At 42.6% G+C, this 20007-nt stretch overlaps 1 protein-coding gene and 1 long non-coding RNA gene across 5 annotated transcripts in view; one reads left to right on the forward strand and one right to left on the reverse strand.

Annotated features, from left to right (window-relative positions):
- The window catches only part of LOC117220956 (uncharacterized), a 405009-nt gene that overhangs the window by 369592 nt on the left and 15410 nt on the right, over positions 1-20007 (reverse strand). The window lies entirely within an intron of this gene.
- The window catches only part of LOC117220801 (guanylate cyclase 32E), a 46442-nt gene that overhangs the window by 23175 nt on the left and 3260 nt on the right, over positions 1-20007 (forward strand). For all 4 annotated transcript variants that reach the window (XM_033471147.2, XM_033471155.2, XM_033471140.2 and 1 more), the window contains exons 4-22: positions 4866-4988; positions 6089-6284; positions 7429-7506; positions 8492-8736; positions 9724-9869; positions 11498-11636; positions 12482-12572; positions 14129-14337; positions 15314-15496; positions 15555-15659; positions 16005-16076; positions 16316-16481; positions 17528-17735; positions 17804-17938; positions 18017-18129; positions 18223-18374; positions 19107-19205; positions 19303-19447; positions 19527-19625. In XM_033471147.2, coding sequence (XP_033327038.1) covers positions 4866-4988; positions 6089-6284; positions 7429-7506; positions 8492-8736; positions 9724-9869; positions 11498-11636; positions 12482-12572; positions 14129-14337; positions 15314-15496; positions 15555-15659; positions 16005-16076; positions 16316-16481; positions 17528-17735; positions 17804-17938; positions 18017-18129; positions 18223-18374; positions 19107-19205; positions 19303-19447; positions 19527-19625 — 2704 coding nt within the window. The remainder of the gene's footprint in view (positions 1-4865; positions 4989-6088; positions 6285-7428; positions 7507-8491; positions 8737-9723; positions 9870-11497; positions 11637-12481; positions 12573-14128; positions 14338-15313; positions 15497-15554; positions 15660-16004; positions 16077-16315; positions 16482-17527; positions 17736-17803; positions 17939-18016; positions 18130-18222; positions 18375-19106; positions 19206-19302; positions 19448-19526; positions 19626-20007) is intronic.

The raw sequence follows: 20007 nt of genomic DNA on the forward strand, positions 1-20007 counted from the left end.
TGACTGAATTCACGTACACATATATTCGCATACAGAACGTGTGTATGATGCTTTAATAATTACGTAGGTGATTGCTTTAATAATTATCACACAAATGAGAAATGCTAAATTTGTTGTCTTTTTGTTTTGTTTTACGTGTATGTTCGCACATGTTGAATCGTTTCATGAATTTACATAAATATTGCCGGTCCCTGGCAACGTTTGACATAACCTTGACAAAAAAAATGACTGCGGCCATTAAAGCGTTAATCATTTTAATCAGTTGCATGTAATGTATAAGATCATTTTCGAATTCTTCTAATGTCTCTGCAATTCTGTTTTTAATATACAGTGATGTCTCCCTAATTGACGCTCAGATTGTCCACAAAAGTGGACAATTTGAGAAGAGGAGCCTTGCGAATTCGAGCCTTGCGACTTGTTTTTATAGTTACCGATTGTCAACAATTACAAAAACATGATGCAAAGTCGGAATAATCGTATCTTCTGTTCCCACATTGTCCTTTTTTCTGCACAATCTAAGCGTCAGTTAGGGAGACATTACTGTAGTCGTTTTCCTCAAAAAACGCATGAAAACCGCAGTTTTTAAACTCTCGCCTGGATTTTGTGAACAAATTGAAAAGCATGGAAACGTGTCACAGCCCACGAAAAGCAGGAGTTGAATCATGCATATTGCATCTCGATCGAATTCAATAAGTCAATGCTAAAGTTATTGTTATATTCGACAAGTTAATTTTGTGAACATCATTATAGAGTTTATTGAACAATTGCATCGGCGCTCGTTAATATTCGCATGGATTCGCTGGAGTCCTATTTCAGCTGCGTTAATTTTTAATGTCCGACGAGAACGTTGATTTTCTGAGAACGACAACATCATCGCCGAGTCGACGATCATTCCAAGCAATCGGATCAATGATCTACTCAGTCTCCAGAGAGTAACATAATTCGCTTGCTATCCGATTAGATGAGACACGAGATACAACAAATCCGGACAAAATCTCTCCAAGGGCGTACTTCCGAAAAAATTGATAGGGATCTAAATGGACTGAATCACAGCCAGCTGTGCATTTCTCGGAAAGACGCCCTTCCCCAAACACAACTTCATGCTTCTCCCCTGTCGCACTCTGCTAATGCCAATGAGCCATATGTAACTCCTCGCGCCGTAACGAGACGAACTCTTAACGAAGATTTCACAGATAATAACAATTAAACGCGAACGTTGGTCATTTCTCCTAAATCGAAACGAAATTCGATTCTCATCGAGATCCAGAAATGAAAGTAAATCTTTATTTGCCGTTTCCCTCGCTGTGAAACTTCGTCTTTTAATCGGTAACCGAATAAACCGGTGATAATACATTAATTGCTTTTTAATTAGTTTGTATAATTCGCGTTATACAAGTTAAAAACACTTTCTTGCTGAGATCAGCTCGAACAGGCCACGAGTGATTTATAACAATGTGTTCTGTACTTTGGATTGGTGAAAAATGTCAACCTTCCTCAATTTTTATTGTTTATCCGAGTGATATGGCAAAACAAAAAGCTGTGTCTTTACATAGCGTCCGATGACTGAACGAGCAACTGCTAATCAACGCGGCCGTGAAAGAAAGTGCAAAGGGTTAAATGTCCTGAGAGCTGACTCCGCGCACAAACAATGGTCTGACCCGGTTCTGCATCCAAGAGGACAGCAGGATGTCGCGAAGAGTCCCGCAGATATTAAACGACGTCGACTTTTCTGCTGGAACTGGGAAATGTGTCGCGGGGAAATTCGCGATCGTGAAATATGTAGCACGCGACCGAAATCGAGGATCGGTGAACCGTTCGGCATCGGTGACCCGTTCGGTGCAGGTCGTCGTCGTCGTCGTCGCCGCCATCGAAACCGAGAACCACGGTATCTCTATGTAATAGCACGAATACAGGTCCCGGCGCGGCGTTTCGCCGCGATCGTTTTTTCGCTTGTTCCGACGTGATCTGGCGGTGCAATGCGCGGTTTAAGCTCCCGGGAGCGCCGGGCCAACCGGGCAAATAAATTATTCGCCGACCACCGAGGAATACGAATGCGCCGGAGCCGAGGTTACGACACGTTTAACCCATTCAACGCCATCGTTGCCCGCGAACGCCTTTATCTATTAGCACTCCCCGGCATCCCGGGGTCCTCTGCTCGTTTTCTAACCGCGCCGGTTCCCGCCGTCGGCTCCTGAAAAACCGACGGAGAGCCTCCGTCGGCTCATTAGCCGCGAAGCGTAGAAGATTCTTCGTCGTCTGTCTCCTACGGGACAGTTTTTCGAAAATTCTTCGTTTCGCTAACCTCACGCGGCGCGTTTTTAGCTTTAGTTCGAGGCTGAATTTCGAAATTCGCGCGACTCTTCTTCGCTTGTTTACTTGGTAACATGGACTACTCGAAGAGAGAGAGAGAGAGAGAGAGAGAGAGAGAGAGAGAGAGAAAGAGAGAGAGAGAGAGAGCGAGAGAGAGAAAGAGAGAGAGAGCGAGAGAGAGAAAAAGAGAGAGAGAGAGAGAGAGAGAGAGGCTGAGAACCGCATTGCAATGTTTTATTGCCGCTTTTGCCTTCGAGATTGATATTCAAGGATTATCGCTCAGCTTTAGAAAGTTTGAAGCGGCGAGTGGATATTACAATCATATACTTCAGGATTAGTAAATTACCCGTGGATAGAGTTACGACATTTTCTGCCGTAAGAGCTTTCGTTTTCGAGAAATACGTTAGACTCAGATGGCGGATTTTATGCAGATCGCAAGAGTTGACAGGATTTCTATTTTATCTTTCCTTTCTTTTGACCTTTATAGATACCTTTAGATATCTGCCTAATGGCTTCAGAAACCTCAGATCGAATAATCGTATCTTTTTTAAATATTCATTGGAGTCGCTAATAACCCATAAGTGGTTGATGCGACGTTAACCCTTTGACTCCGACGAACCATCAATACGAACGAAGCGAAACGAACAAATCAGTCGATGCGACTGGGTGTCGCATGTCATTACGAAGATAATCGTAAAGAAATTCGATATTGATAATGAATAACAAGTTTCATTTAACGCGTTTAATACTACAATTATTTGATGCAACAGCGACGGTGTTGCAGTTAACAAAATGTAGAGAGCGTATATTTGCGTCTTTTTTACGTATTTGTAGACTTGCGAGGGCGTATATATACGCTTTTCGTAATCGAAGGGTTGAATAACCGATTGAAAAAAAGAGTACTTATTGCAAAGCTTATCGATTAGAACACAACTGCGAAGGATCGAGAGAATTTAAGAAAGAGAGTTAATTAATTAATCAGTCAACAAGATGTAGAGAGCGTATATTTGCGTCTTTTTTACGTATTTGTAGACCTGCAAGGGCGTATATATATACGCCTTTCGTAGTCGAAGGGTTGAATAACCAATTTAAAAAAAAATATTTATTGCAAAACTTAGAATTATTATTTTTATTATTATTATTATTATTATTATTATTATTATTATTATTATTAGAACGCAACTGTGAAGAATCGAGAGAATTTAAGAAAGACAGATGATTTTAAGAACTAAATTATCCTCAACATTCTGAAATTGTTCTCTTTGACTCCAGCGTCCTGCAGAACATTTATCTTGCATAATTCTGCTTTGTAATAAACGCAATTCATTAATAACCTCGCCGAGAAGGAGCTACCAACGCGGGAGCCTGACAACAGAAATTGCATCGCAGAGTAAACAAGTAACAAAAGAAACTTCCCGTGGAAATCTATCGTTTTGTAAGTCGTCTTTCGCAGCTCGAGAGACTTCGCTCGAGAATTCGAGGGCGCGGCGACGACGACTGACGCGCGCACCAGCCTGAAGAACGGCGTTCGAAGAAAAAGGGCAGTAATTGACGCGAAAGACCTAAGAGAGAAACGAGAGGCCGCGGCGGCGGCGTGGCGGTCCGGAGCGACGAAGCTATTCCCGCGCGTAATTCATTAGATTTCTTTTAATCTCGCAGCTGTCGCGGAAGAAGCGTAGCTGGTAGACGCGTCGGGAAACAGAGAAAAGACACCATCCATCTTCCCGGGAAATTATCCGGATCATTGAACCGTTTCCACCGTCCCCGCCGCCGGCTCGCCGAAAATATTGGGCGCACCGTTTCACGATCCGTTGAACCCGAGCTCGAGAAATCTCGTTCGACTCGACTCGAGAAATTAATCGACAATGGCCGAAGAGCTTCTCGATTCGCTCCTCCGATCGAATTATGACATCGCGAAGCAAAGTAAATTTCGATCGAATTCATTCCCATCGTGCACCGCATAATTCGCGTTATAGATCGCCGTGAATCAAAAAAAAATTTGATACAGTTATTTAATTTATAAATATCTCTGGAGTTTTATACAATTTGCGTAAATTTAATATAATTAATACAAATTTTACATAAATTGATTTAGTACAATTATGCAGACATTACGTAATAATCAGTTTTAAACAATTATATAATTTATAAATAGGTTCAAAATTGTATCTGATTTGACAACAGACAAATAATTTAATTAATATATTGTCGCGTTGCTCGGCAACGAATTTGTCGTTGCACGACATCTAATTAGGACACATAGTGTAACGTAACGAACAATGTGTCGATCGTGGATCACTGTCCAGGCATCCTCCGTCGTCTTTTCGTTCGATTTTACGTTCGGCCGTCGGCGATCACATGACCGCGTCGTCTTTCATGCTTGCAACAGACCAGCCTAGAAATCGAATGCAAATTCGAGACCGGCTCGCGCGCACATTTATCTCTACCTGGCGGCCGCGCTCACCTGAATTCCGACCTGGCAATAACTATCGCCACGGTATAATAGAGCGAACAAGCCGCATCCAGGTCGGCACTGCTCGATATCTTGGTTCTAGTTTTGCACGCACCGCGCGTCCTCCGACAAGAAGGAGTATCCAACGTTCGCGAGGACCAGGCCGCCCGACACGCAGATCTCCAAATCGGTCGTCTCCGTCCTGCTGGCATTCAACTGGACCAAAGTGAGTGAAACCACCATCGCTTAATTAACATATTATAACAACGCCAGTAGCCATTTAACAGTTGAACAGAACGCGGATCGAGGTGAACGAACAGCGTATACAGGGTGTTCCAAAAATGTCTTGCAATCCAGAAATGGCGAGTTCCTCGGATCGTTTGAAGCAACTTCTTTCTTTACAAAAATGTTCTCCGACGCACCGTTAACGAGTTATTAACGAAAAACAGTGACCAATAAGAATCGAGTACGGCTGACGCGCGGCGGCCCAGCCAACCAGCGCACGAAGCCCAGTTCCGCTCACTGGCTCGATCGCCTCGCGCCAGCTGAGCTCGCCTCTCATTGGTCACTGTTTTTCGCTAATAACTCGTTAACGGTGCCTCGGAGAAAATCTTTGTAAAGGAAAAAGTTGCTTCAAATGACCCGAGGAACCCGCCACTTTCGGATTGCGAGACATTTTTGGGATACCCTGTATATGTCTTTTGTTTTCTGACGAATTTTAATTGTACTCATGTGTGCCCTATTCGAGAATTCTTCTTCTTCCTCGAGATACTGGATGATATAAATTAGGCTACCGCCTTCTATCCGATTGTTTATGAGCTGTTATATGTTTAAGTAATAATGTTATATGTTTAAAATAACCTTGCACTATAGAAACGGAACATACGAATGAAAGTAAATGAAGACATGTAAGAAGAAATTGTCTCGTAAAATTATTTAAAAAAGAAACAGTATCGCATTCAGCGTCTACTCGTTACAATTGACGCAGACAAGTTTTGCTTCGCACGAAGATCCGCACTCTGATCGTGACATAACACTTAACCCTTTGCACTCGAATGGCGACTCCGAAACATCACTAATATTTGTTATATCACCTTTTAGGATTATTTTGATATTAACGAAGTTTACATTTGAAAAATTGTTAAGAGCGTAACTGTTGCGCGAGTCCCAAGAGCCAATTTTCATATATGCATAAAATGCATTTTCTCGTATAAAATAGAAATACCGTAAGCGAGAAAAATGATTTTATATTTTCAGTTGAAACAGCATCGAGTTCAAACGGTTAACAGACATAATAGAATTCGCGTGTCGCGCGTAAACTTTCAGGTGACGTTCATGTACATGAACTCGTCGCGGTACGAGTTCAACAAGATGTCGACGGTGGCGCAAACGATATTGTCGGCGTTCGATGCAGCAGGTGTCACGGTGAACTTCCTGCGTTCCTGGCAGGAACCGTACTTCTACGGTTACACGTCGAATCCGTTCCACGAGATCGTCGGCGAGACGTATCGGGAGACGCGCAGTGAGTATCCCGTTCGACATCGGTCCGTCCGTTTTCTTGCGAAACAGAAAAGAAAAGAGAGACCACGGCGACATCGTTTTTCCCGAACGTATCGCGGCAACCTCGTTTCTTCTTAATTTACGATGATCGCGATAACGGTGAAACGATCTCGAAACAAGGAGAGGCACTTTTCCCCAATCACGTTTCACGCGTCGCCTCACGAAACAGGCTACCCGCATTTTAATTCACCGTCGGCTCGCGCGATAACCCGCATATTACAACGACCGGAATGCGACGCGCGGCGAATAGATACCAGGCCTAATTCGACCCATTGATTAGCACCGTCTATTTCGGTATCATCCGGTTTCTAAAAATAGCCGCCGACGCGCGGTGCAAACTTTTCCCAAAGAAAACGTTCGCCAGGATTAAATAACAATCGCACGATTGTTACGGAGATTGATACTCTTACGGCTTCGAAACTCGGTAAAATCGGGCACTGCTCGTAAATGCATCGTTTTTTTCTGAATATCATTGATTTTCCGATATTTGACTATAACTGCGTACAGTAAATTCTCCCCAATTTTCCTTCAGCTTGTAAACAAAAATGGGCAATTTGGCAAGAGATGCGATTATTCGAGCCTCGCGGCTCATTTTTATGGTTCCCGATTGTCAAGAATTATAAAAATGAGGTGCAAGGCTCGAATAATCGTATCTCCTCTTCCCAAATTGTCCATTTTTGTTTACAAGCTGAAGGAAAATTGGGAAGAATTCACTGTAGTTGAAATGTAAAATTTGTGTGTCGATGGACACTACTTGGCACTTTGAGCTCGAATGTCTTGACAATGGGCTGAAATCTGTAAATTTTCTCAATCTCACAGTTGTTATCTTATTTTAACGCTAAATCGAGCGAGCTCGAGAAGCGACTAACGTGCGTTGATTTACAAGAATGACAAGACTGAATTTATTTAGACTTCTCGTCACTTTGTTATTGTATCGTAAGCTTGAACGAGGGAATTTATTTTGGTCAATTAATTGGATAAAAGGCACCAATGCGATAATGCAACCCCGTATTCGCTGTTTCTCTCGGAAACGATTAGGCAAAGAGCGGCCTAATCGGAAACGGAATCCTGTGAAATTACCGGAAACATGTCGCGTTCTGTTCCAGTTTACGTGATTCTAGGCGACTATTATGAGCACATAGGTCTCTTGATAGCTCTGGACGAGAAGAAGCTCTTGGAACAAGGTATAAATCTGCTGTAACGTAATCAGGCACGTATACTGCGGAAGCAGTGCCACTAGCTTTATCGTCGCTCCCTATCGAATCCAGGAACTTCTGCCGAATTGTAACGAAAAATGTAACAATTTCGTTAGCGAGACACCGGTAACAAAATCGTGACGATTTTAAGACACTGTATGAAACGCTTTCTCAACGACTAGAGCGTGAGAAACTCATTTTACTTGAAACATTCGGCAGAAGCTCCGTGCATTTTAAGGAAACTCGCTCATTCGACGGTCAAAATCGCTAGGCTTTCAACTGTTTGCGGACAGTTCTTGGAATACTCGATAGCAAGATGGAAAACGCTTGAAGATTTAATAATTTATTATTCAATATATTTATTAATACGTTCTGTTGACAGTTTCAATTCATGGTTCAAATAATAGTTAGCAGTTAAGAAGCATTTGTCGCGTCACCGCGATATCAATTTTATGCCGATTTTAATTTATGATTCTTCCTTTCAACAAATGCTAGTATGTTAAATATTTATCGATGTTTACAGGCATTATACGAATCAAATTTTCAATCAAACTTGTAATAGACTAATAATATATTATATATATAGACCAATATATAATATATATATAATATATTGTGGTCTATATATATATGTATATATAATATTATTGGTCTATTACAAGTTTGATTGAAAATTTGATTGAAAATTGATTAAAATATATATATAAGTTATGTCGTTTGTTTACATTACATTCAAACAGATAAATATGCGCAGAAACGACATTACTTTCCGGTCCCCCTAATATATATATAGACCAATAATATATTCTCATAATAATGTGCAAGGATTCAAAGAATTATGCACGGTAGTATAGATGCAAGTTCTGTCGTCCGCAAACGATTGATTACGCCAGTAGTTGCTCAAGTATCTTCCAAACGACATCGAACTTTCATCGATCGACGAAGGGATTGATCATTCCGATTGATCCGACAGGAAAGTACTGGGTTGTCGGCGTCGACATCGCGCAGTACGACGACAACGATCCGAATAAATACTTCCGCGACGTGTGGGGTGCACCGATGCACCCGTCCATTCTGAAATCGTACCGCAACTACTTCAGCGTAGTAGCATCCGCGCCGATCTACTCGGACAACTTCACCCAGCTGGTCCATGTCTATCGGGAGAAACCACCCTTCAACTTCAGTAATCCGGCCAAGAAAAAGGGTGGAAACGTTCAGGTGACTATTACAATCTCGTGGAAACAGATTTTCAGCGAGAGTCGAGAGTTCTGCTGATTCGATTACGTTCCGATCCAATTTCCCAAGTGAATTACATTGTATTTCAATCGCAATGTAATTCGACTACATTGTATTTCAATCAGGTTGTAATTTAACTTGTACTTCAATTAGCATGATTCAAAGTTAATTCAATTGATAGGTATATTTTAATCGCTGAGTGAATTCAAATACAAAAGTAATTGTTATTCGGAGGTTTAAGTGGAAGATAAAAATAACTGCTTATTATTTATATAGATCCAAATAAATTATTTTAAATAATACAATTTATTTTATATTTATTTATGAATACAATTTCGATTGTTACTTATTAATTATTATTTTATTGTTTAGCATTGGTAATTATTATGGTAATTATTAGCGATAGTTCAAGTTATTTATTATAATTACATTGTAATTCAATTACATTGAAGTACTTTGCAAATTAATCGAATTAATTAATTAAATTAATTTAAATTACTTTGTAATTTAATTGAATGACGATCCGAATTACGAATTACAACGTAATTAAATTACTTTGTAATTTAATTGAATGACGATCTAAATTACGAATTACAATTTAATTAATATATGACTTAAACTATTATTGATCATTATCAATTTTAATTTGCACGAATCTACCTAAGATAATGTTCCCCTGTTAAATAAAAGAATTAGCGACGAAGTTCTGCTCGAACGCGACTCCAAAGAGAATTTCGAATCACCGAGGTTCACGGGGAAACCCATCCGCCTTGTTTCCGCTAGATACAAATTTCCGCTCGATTTTCCTTTCGTCCCGCTCGGGGAAGGCTTATCCGCGAGCCTATCTTTCCGCTCCCGGAGTTTCAATCCGATCCGAGGCCGCTTGATCAGGATCGGGGCGCGAAAGTCGGGCGACGGTGCTCAATTTTCAAACGTAATCCCTTTATTATTTTTCGTGTTATAAGGCAGATCGTGCCGGAGACGGCGTATCTGTACGACGCGGTGCATCTCTACGCGAGGTCCTTGCTGAAAGCTCTGGACGAGGATCGCGATCCGCGCAACGGCATAGAGATGGTGGCGAGACTTTACGGCGTCAATTACCGCAGCGCTATGGGGTACGTACGGAAGACAGGGATCCTCTTGTCTGCCATTTTTCAGATTATCCTGAGATAAGGCCGAAGGAACGCGCCGACGGCACGAACGTAGATCGATTCTAATTCTAAAAGAGTGGAACTAACGCTTCGATCTACAATATACGATAGCGATTTACGAGAGACTGGTACACGGTTCGACAAAATTTTATTCGGATTACGGATAACAAATGTAGACCATGAAATATAATAAAAATAAATAAAAATAAAATAAAAATAAAATAAAAATAAAATAAAAATAAAATAAAAATAAAATAAAAATAAAATAAAAATGAAATAAAAATAAAATAAAGAGAATAAGATAGAAATAAATAAAAATTCGACACTATCGAATAAATATTCAATCGAATAAAAATTTATCTATATATAAATATATTCGAATAAAATTGAATAAGAAATTGAAATTGAATAAATTGAATAAGAAAGAAGAAGAAGAAATTGAATAAGAAAAATTCGAATAAGAATTCACTCGAATAAAATTCTATTCGAATAAGAATTCACTCGAATAAAATTCTATTCGAATAAGAATTCATTCGAATAAAATTCTATTCGAACAAGAATTTATTCGTATAGGAATTCGTTCGAATAAGATTTTATTCGAATAAGAATTTATTCATGCAGGAACTCGTAAGATAATGGAAATAATTGATTTGACTAAAAATGGTAAAATATAAAGTATTTTTTCTTACTTTATCGATTTATTCCTTCCATATTACTCTATAATTCGAATAAAGAATTTTTCGAACTGATCGAATAAAGAATTTCGCGAATTTCTCGAATGAAAAATTATTCGAATAAATTGAATAAAAATGGAACAAAGCGTTGCAAACCGAAGCGTTGCCACGTCTCTCCGCAGAAACAAAGATCCAATAGTTCACCGTAACGGAGAACGCTTCCGCAAAAACATTGACACGAAACGAACACGGCAGACGACTAAGACGCATCGCAGCAGTGTTATCGATCAAAGTAAAAACTTTCGAAACGAGACAATAATTACCGGTGGGATGTCGTAACGAGGTCGGCGAAGACGGAAGCGGCGCGATTCGTCACTCTCGTATCTCGCCGCGAGAACTCCGCGAGTCGAGTGATTAGGGGATGAATTATGGGCGCGGGACGGTCGCGAGATCGCGCGGGTAAAGATGAAAATTCCGCATCGGAGACGCGCGAACGGTGGATCGGGCCGGCTCCGGGAACCGAAGAAAAATCGGTCGACCTCGATTGCGGATCCCGGACTTACGGTAACGCGTTCCAGTACAATTTCGTGCAGGTTAATTGTCCGTATAAAGGATCGTTCTATAAATTTCCGGCGGGCGTTTACGATCCTCCCGCGAGAATAACGAGCGCGGAAAGGAGGATCTATACGATCCCGCGATGTCCTTCTCGCGATCAATGCCACCGGGAGAGCGCGTTATATAATATTCTTTCGCCTCGTCCTGCGGTGTCAATTATCCATAACGGTGACGCGAAGGAACGAGAAGGAACGAACGGAACGCGGCGAAGAACAACAGCGTTCGACAAGCGCTGTTCCGTAATTAATGACAACTTTAATGCGCGCGCGACGCGTGTGTTACGAGATGTATTGTCTCCCCCAGGTACATGGTATACATGGACGAAAATGGCGATGCGGAAGGCAATTACACTCTGATTGCGATGGACGATCAGCCGGCGAAAGGACACGGATTGTATCCCATAGCGAACTTCATCGGCAAAGAAAACGGCACCAACCTGCCGGTAAGACGCTCGCTTTATGGCGCCCGGAATTATTTTCCAGTCAAAATCAAGGTTTCCATGTTTTTGGAAATATTTGATCATTCGTTTACGTTAGAAAAAATGTATAATATAGGTTCGTGCGAAAGATTCCTTTTTTCAGAGCTTTCGTTCCGCAGTTATATAATGTCGTTCAACAAACTTGTTGCTGTTTTACTGAATGTTTTATATTTTTGGAGAAATTTAATTATTCGTTTAGTTTAGAAAAAATGTATAGCATTTTTTCCTCCAGTTATATAATGTCACCCAAAAGGAAAAATTTAATAATTCGTTTAGTTTAGAAAAGATGTTTATACATCTTTTCGTGCGAAAGATTTATTTTTTTCAGAACTTTAATTATATAAATGTCGCCCAAAAGGTAACATCTTGTTGCTGTTTTACTGAATTATACAGCTCAAAGAAATTATAGCATGGAAAAAGTATGGATAAAAATTGGCCAAATTAGACTGACGACAACTCCGCGAAAAATGATCGTAGGACAATGACTTTTTTCCTATATTAAAGCTTGAAATCTCTACTTTAAGATGGTGTTTCTGGATTTTATGTTTGATGCATCCTCGCCGAGTAATGCAACAGAATAGAAACACATATTAAATGAAAAAATCTTATCGAAGGACTACGCGCATGAAAAAAAGACAAAGAAGATTTCCCAATTATTAAAGACCGCTTCGTGTTCGTTAAAAAGTACAAAACGTCAGCTTATCCTCATTTAAAATTCAAATTTTTACCGGAATTTTCTCATCGCGTAGCGGCGATTCTTGCCGGTAGGACAAGTCCTTTAAGCTCCTCTTGATTTTCTCTTGTTCCAGAAACTTCGATTAACAAGAGAGATCTCTTGGATCGGCGGTGGACCACCTATCGCGGAACCTCATTGCGGCTACCACGGCGAAAAATGCACGTGTACGTATCAACGATCCCTCAAAATAACCTGAATTTGCTCGAAGTCGTTTCGGATTGCTGCGAAAGTTATGTTCAAATAGGTGTTCTACAAACTCGAATTTTGTAACTCGGAATGCGAGTTGTCTAATTTTGTCCATGGTAGAGCCACCGAGCCCTAAACGAGACCAATTTACATTGTTCCGCAACATTGGATTTACTCAAACTTCGTAAATCGATTTATTTCAACTTCACAATTCTACGTACAGTAATATCTCCCTAACTGACGCCCAGATTGTGCACGAAAATGGACAATGTGGGAAGATGAGGTACGATTATTATTATTATTATTCGAGTCTTGCGGTTCGTTTTTATAATTACGAACTGTCGACAACTATAAAAACGAGCCGCAAGTCTCCAATAATCGTGTCTCCTCTTCCCAAATTATTCATTTTTGTGCGTGATCTGAGCGTCGATTAGAGAGACATTACTGCATATGCTTGAATAATGAAGATTATCAAAGAGTTTCTCATTTCAGTAATTGTAAGAGAAGAAATCAGAAATCGATGATTTGGACAGGTTTTACAGTCACAGTCGTGCTAATTCAATTACACGGAAATTCGTGATGAATATAATTTAGTTACTTAGTATTTTGTAACTGCACTCCAATTGCAGTTACGAATTACATTGTAATCGAATTACTTTGTAATTACAATTCCTCGAGTAATTTCTAACTACCCAGATCAACCTTAATCTTTCAGTAACGGATACAAAATAGTTCGCGAAGTTTCATAGAACTTCGTAATGCGTTAAACATTCGTTTAACGCCATTTCCTTTTCGCAGTAAAAAAGAAATCTTGAGAACATCTCGCACAGTTTCCCCCGAGTCCCGACTCATCGATACCAAAATTCTGCACACTTTCGAACTCCAACGTTCCGCTGAAATCGCGCGCATAATTCAGCAACGTACTACAACGCCAATAAAGTGGAACTGGGCGACGGTCAGTTCGTGCAATCGAAACGACGGGGAGAACACGAGCAGCGCAATCCGCCGCGTCGGAATTCGCAAAAGTCCGATCTCCGTCGAGGGTACACGCGGCGGCGATCGAAGACACGACGAAAGATTGTGTCGTCGGTGCAGGGTGAAAGAGTGTTCCCATTCGCGCTCGTTCCCAGTCAGCTTTCTCTCTCGGGGCAGCTCCTGTTCATGGCCGAGAAATGCGCCGTAAAGTTGGCCGGTCGCGACCTTCAAAATCTCCATATGTAAATCGGTTAAAGGGAAACGCCTTCCGCCCTTCCCGCGTTACCATTTTCGTTTCCTTTAATTGAGATCGAATACGTATGTCGGCCACGTAACCGCGCGCTATTACCGATTACGAAACCGATTGCGGCGCCCGATTTCGACGTCACGCGCTCGACCGGGAACACACGCCGGCTCCATCGGGGGTACAATTAAAAGAGAAGGGGACGAACATCTCTGACCTAAATCTCTCCCGCCGGAGAGAGACGAACAATCGGATCGGCCCGGCACCGGCGACGCGAGACCGTTTTTCGTCGGCCTCATCCGTTCGATTCCTCAGCTCACACCGCGGAGATCGTCGGTGGCATCGCCGGTGGTTTCCTGCTGATCGTCGCCGCGGTGCTGCTGGTGCTGTACAGGAACTGGAGGTACGAGCAGGAGCTAGACTCCCTGCTATGGAAGGTGAACTACAAAGACATCCAGATCAAGGAGCAAAAGGACGAGTCAGCGCCGATAGTCAACGAGGCGCCCGCCAAATGCAATTCCAAGGTAAATGCCCGGCTATGCGAGCCCCTACGAACTTTCCTCCGCCATTCTCTGTCCGCGCCAACCCCCTTTTATCCCGCCACCCCTTGCCGAGCTACCCCCGTCCGTCTCGTAGTCCAAGTCGTTCGCGAGTCCCCAAGATTCTCCTATCAAAATGTAAACGATACGATTGCTCCGCGTTCGAATCAATTTCGTCTCCCGCACCGCGCTCATCGCAGAGCTGATCAGATCAGTCGGGAAATGAAATGGCATCTCGCGGCGTTGCTTCGTGAACGTGAAGTCGCTTGTTCGGAAAACCTGATTTTTTAAATAAAGGTTCTACAGGGTGTAAAACGCAACAAACTTTTTGAGGAAAGTGAAGTGGAGGCCAATTGAATTAATTTTTCATTAGTAGACTGCGATTCTACAGAGTGTTCCAAATATTATTGTATAAGCAGGAAAGTAGGGGTTCCTGAGGTTATTTGAAGTAATTTTTTCCTTTGCGGAAATTCAATCCGAGCCTTCGTTTACGAGTTATTAACGAAAAACAGTGACCAATGAGAGGCGAGCCGGCGCGAGGCGGCCGAGCCAATGAGCGGACGGCTTGTAGGAGGCCCAATAGGCTTCGACTGCTCGTTGCCTCGGCCGCTTCGCGCCAGCTAATCCCTCATTGGTCACGGTTTTTCGCTAATAACTCGTAAACGAAGCTGCGGATTGCATTTTCGCTAAGGAAAAAGTTGCTTCAAATGATCTCAGGAACCTCTCACTTCCCGCTTGTACAATAATTTTGGGACACCTTATACATGCAAGTACCATTTCAATTTGTCAACTAGAAAATATCTTGTAATAGAAATAATGCAAAAGCGTTATCAATAATTCGCGAAATTCGTTAAAATCGGTCTGTACTCGAAACGATACAATCAAGCGGTGAAACCAGCGAAAGGGTTACGAGAGCGCGTGAAAATTAGGAAAAGACACCGAGATGTGATTTTCTGTTCAGCCGATGACCCAGCCAATCGTCCGAACGAGCCAGGTCTCTCTCAGCTCCAACCCGGACGCCGACTTCCGGTACTCGATGATCTACACGCAAATCGGCGTCTACAAGGGCCGCATATTCGCGGTGAAGAAGGTTCGGAAGAAATCGATCGAGATAACGCGCGAGATGAAGAAGGAGCTGAAAGTGGTGAGTGCAAGCTCCGCCGTGCACCGAGAGCATCTGAATCGAAGGACGTTGTTTCCAGATGCGTGACTTGCGACACGACAACCTGAACGCTTTCATCGGTGCGTGCACCGATCCGCCGAACATCTGCATCGTGGTCGAATATTGTGCACGTGGCAGTCTCAAGGTAATCGAAGGTAGCCGGCAATTAACCCTCGGACGGCGGACCATTTTCGCAACTATACTGTCGACGATGTTTGCAACAATTCTGAGCTTTACTCGGCAATTTTATCAAACATATTTTTGAAGGTATTTCTGAAGATGTTTTTGAAGATTTTGCGGACTATTTAGCCTTTCTGTTAATGTAACAGCAATCTACTTCATTTGATCGCCGATAGTTGAATAATTAAGTGGACAATTTCAATGCTCCGGGTCAAAATTGACCTAACCACCGCCTCCCGAGGGTTAAGTAAACGAAACCACGCACCGGGTCCGTAACGTTCACCTCCCTTTTTTCTATTTTCTCGCGCAGGACATCTTGGAGAACGAGGACATGAAGCTGGATAACATGTTCATGGCGTCGCTGGTCGGCGACATCATCCGAGTAAGCATCCCCCTTGACTTTCGTCAGCTCCCCGGAAATTTCATTCTCCGAGTCGAACGGGAGTCCATCGAGTCGTAAACCCCTCGCGAGCAACTCACTGACAACTTCCACCATAAAAATGTTCGAAAGTTACCTCGCCCCCCTTTATGAATTTTATCGAAGACGTTTCAACCCCGCGCGAATCCGAACGCGCTCGAACTTGACGAGAGAAACGACGAACGAGCTTCGCCGGTTTTCAGGGCATGATCTATCTGCACGAGTCCGTCATCAAATATCACGGCTCGCTGAGTACGTCGAACTGCCTGGTGGACTCCCGATGGGTCGTGAAGCTGGCGGATTTCGGGCTGCACGAGTTCAAGAAGGACGCGGAATGCGAGCCGTGCGACGTCTTGAAGAAATACCACGGTAATTTCATATTTCGATCAAATTCTTTTCTATATGTATCGACGATTTTTTGGTACTTCGAAATCCAGAATACTGCAAATTCTCTTTAATTGTCCATCAGCTTGAAAACAGAAATGGACAATTTGGGAAGAGGAGATGCGATTATCAGCTTGTAAACAAAAATGGAAATTTGGAAAGAGAAAATTCGATTTTTCGAGCCTTGCGGCTTCTCGCGGAAAAATCGAATCTTCTCTTCCCAAATTGTCCATTTCTGTTTATAAGCTGAGGGACAATTGCGGAGAATTCACTGTATTAACAATCGAATTTAACTCTGTGATTAGATACAGCGTTATAAAAGCACAACTGTAAAATTTAGATTAAAACCAATTGTTTGAAAATGTTAAAATGCATGTTCGCGCTATACTTTTATGCATGCAAGCACTTATATTTCAACTGTTTGCGCGTGTCAAAAGCATTTTTTAGTTCATGCAGGAAGAATGTCAGATTTGTAAAAATTTATACTCTCACAAGGCTTATGAAAGAATGTTAAAAAATGTTTAATGCAGCACTTTTTTTATATGAAAGCTTAGACCGTTGTTGACAGGGGCGCGTAACTTCTAAGTGCAGTTTCCTACGATTTCTAATTATACCTAGATTTTTAGAAGTTGGACGTTATTTCATGTTTTGGTCTCGTATTCAATTTCAAAACGGACCACGTTTTTTCAGACGTTTCCAACGATCTGGTAAAAAAATGTTTCCAACGAAAGTTGATCAGTGTTCACTTTTCTACACACTAGAGCATAAAAACTTCCAAAATAAAATTTTGTTTTATAAAAAATGCTGGTCACTTCGACGTTTTAAATGTTAATACTCATTTCTGACTTGCTAAAATTCTAGCTAGCGACGAAACGAATTGATCTACCTACCTACGAATCGATCTATTCTCTAACCTTACGCCTTGAAAGAACGCTAGAATAATTTAAGCCACGGAGAGCGAATTCCCAGACCAATGGTCCTGAACCATCGTGCAGCGAACAGTTTGCTCACCGATGCGAATTTCTCGGCAGGTTTGCTGTACCGAGCCCCGGAGCTGCTGCGATCGAACAGAACCCAGGTGCCAACCGCGCGGGACTATCAGAGAGGAGACGTCTACTCGTTCGCGATCGTCTTGTACGAGCTACAAGGCCGGCACGGCCCCTTCGGGATCGCCGAGGTCTCCGACTCGGAGATCCTGAAGAAAGTGATCGCCAGGGATCCGGCTGTGGAGCCGTTCAGGTAACGCAATCACCGGATTAAAACTTTCCCGCCTTCTCAGCAACTTTGTTTTCCTTCGATCAACTCAGACCGCCGTTGGACCAGCTCGAGAACTGTTTCCATTTCGTGCGAGACTGTTTGGTGGAGTGCTGGTCCGAAGACCCGGAGCTGCGACCGGACTTCAAGATCGTCAGAAACAAGCTGAGACCCTTGCGAAAGGGGATGTGAGTCTTCGATTTAAACCCCTCCCCACCGGCAATCGAGTTTCGCCACTTTTTTTCTAATGGGAAACCATATTCCAGGAAGCCAAACATCTTCGACAACATGATGGCCATGATGGAGAAGTACGCAAACAACCTGGAAGCCCTTGTCGACGAACGGACCGACCAGCTCACGGAGGAGAAAAAGAAAACAGGTCGCTAATGTTCGATGGTTTTCATTCGATTCCGGCTCAGAGCCTCTTCGCCCCTTGTTTTCTGATTCCACAACGCCGGCTCGCCTGTTTCAGACGCGCTGCTCTACGAGATGCTGCCCCGCTACGTCGCCGAGCAATTGAAACGGGGACACAAAGTTGAGGCGGAGAGCTTCGATTCCGTTACCATTTACTTCAGCGACATTGTCGGCTTCACCGCTATGTCCGCCGAGAGCACGCCTTTGCAGGCAAGTCGTTCGACTAAACCGAGGATCTCGCCGCATTTGGTCGCCGTGCTACTTTCACGCCGCGAAACACGCGCCACCCTTTTCACGATTTTATGCCTTTATCGTGAAGAATCAATTTCGCAAATTTTCACTGAGCTGAAGTTTGTTTATACTTTATATCTAGCGAAAAATGGCGATTCTCTGTTTGAAGATCCGACAGGGTAATGGCGCTGGTTACTGTGGAGTGCTCAATTGCCATGCCTTTGACATATTTTCGAGCATAATTATCAAAAAAGACATATTAAGCTTTTGTATTCCTTTATTTGGTTTATTTCTGAACAAAAAGATTTAATATGTCTCAGTCGATAATTATGTCCGAAAATAAACCAAAGGCACAGCAATTGGTCTCCCCACAGTAACCGGCTTACCCTATCAAGTCTTAAAAATATTAATAATATTTTCGTCTTATTAGACGTCCAATTAGGCACTCCTCGTTTTCGAAAACATAACGTAGACGATATATCAGAAAGCTTTTCGAACGAACTTCCAGTTCCAATAATTCAGATTTCGCGGCGCATCTTATAAGACTTTGGTGAAAAGACTTGTACTCTTTTACGCGAAGCCCGCCAGAGAAATTAGCATGATTGCCGTAATTATAAGACGTTTAACGAAGCTCGTGAACGACAGCACCGATCTCCGACTGCGCCCGATCTCCGCCCGACAAAGAACATTTTTAAGCGGTCTCGTTTCCAGGTGGTGGACTTTTTGAACGACCTGTACACCTGCTTCGACTCGACGATCGAGAATTACGACGTGTACAAAGTAGAAACGATCGGGGACGCGTACATGGTGGTGAGCGTTGAAAAAAACTCGAGCGTAATCGTAAACTAAATAGAGCCGGGCTGTAACTAAAACCGGGCGGCGCGATAAATCACTTGTTTCTTAACAGGTAAGTGGCCTGCCGATACGGAACGGCATTCAGCACGCAGGAGAAATTGCCAGCATGTCCTTGTGCCTCCTAAACGCCATTAAACAATTCACCATTCGGCACAGGCCCCTCGATAAGCTGCAGCTAAGGATCGGCATACACTCCGGTGAGTACGGGCCGCGAACGAGAATTTACGGCTGGCTCGATCACAATTGACACGTACGCTTTTACTTCCACCTTCGCAGGCCCGGTGTGCGCCGGTGTGGTCGGCTTAAAAATGCCTCGTTATTGTCTGTTCGGCGACACGGTGAACACTGCCAGCCGCATGGAGTCCACGGGATCGCGTAAGTTCTACGACAGCGCGCGCTTATATTAACACGTTCCGTGCCGAGCTTTTTTTACTCGAATCTTCACACTTTGATATTTTACTAAAACTTGATGTATTACGTGCAATTATTAATTCTCGTACACATAACAACGTAACAAAAACTTATCAACGACCATTCTTGCGGTGGAAATTGATTCTTCGGTTCTAAATTCCTTGTAAACAATTTGTTCAGTTCACTAAGTAAACATGCAAGCGTGTACCATCGATGGTACACGTGGCACGGAACGTGTTAATGGCCTATCGCGAAAAAAAGTAGGCTCGCTATTGCCGTTCGCCTCGCGACCTGTCATCGAAGATCGTAACGCGTTCGCAATTTGGTTCCGAGGTTTTCCATTTGA

Source organism: Megalopta genalis, chromosome 1 (assembly GCF_051020955.1).
Source record: "Megalopta genalis isolate 19385.01 chromosome 1, iyMegGena1_principal, whole genome shotgun sequence".
NCBI lineage: Eukaryota > Metazoa > Arthropoda > Insecta > Hymenoptera > Halictidae > Megalopta > Megalopta genalis.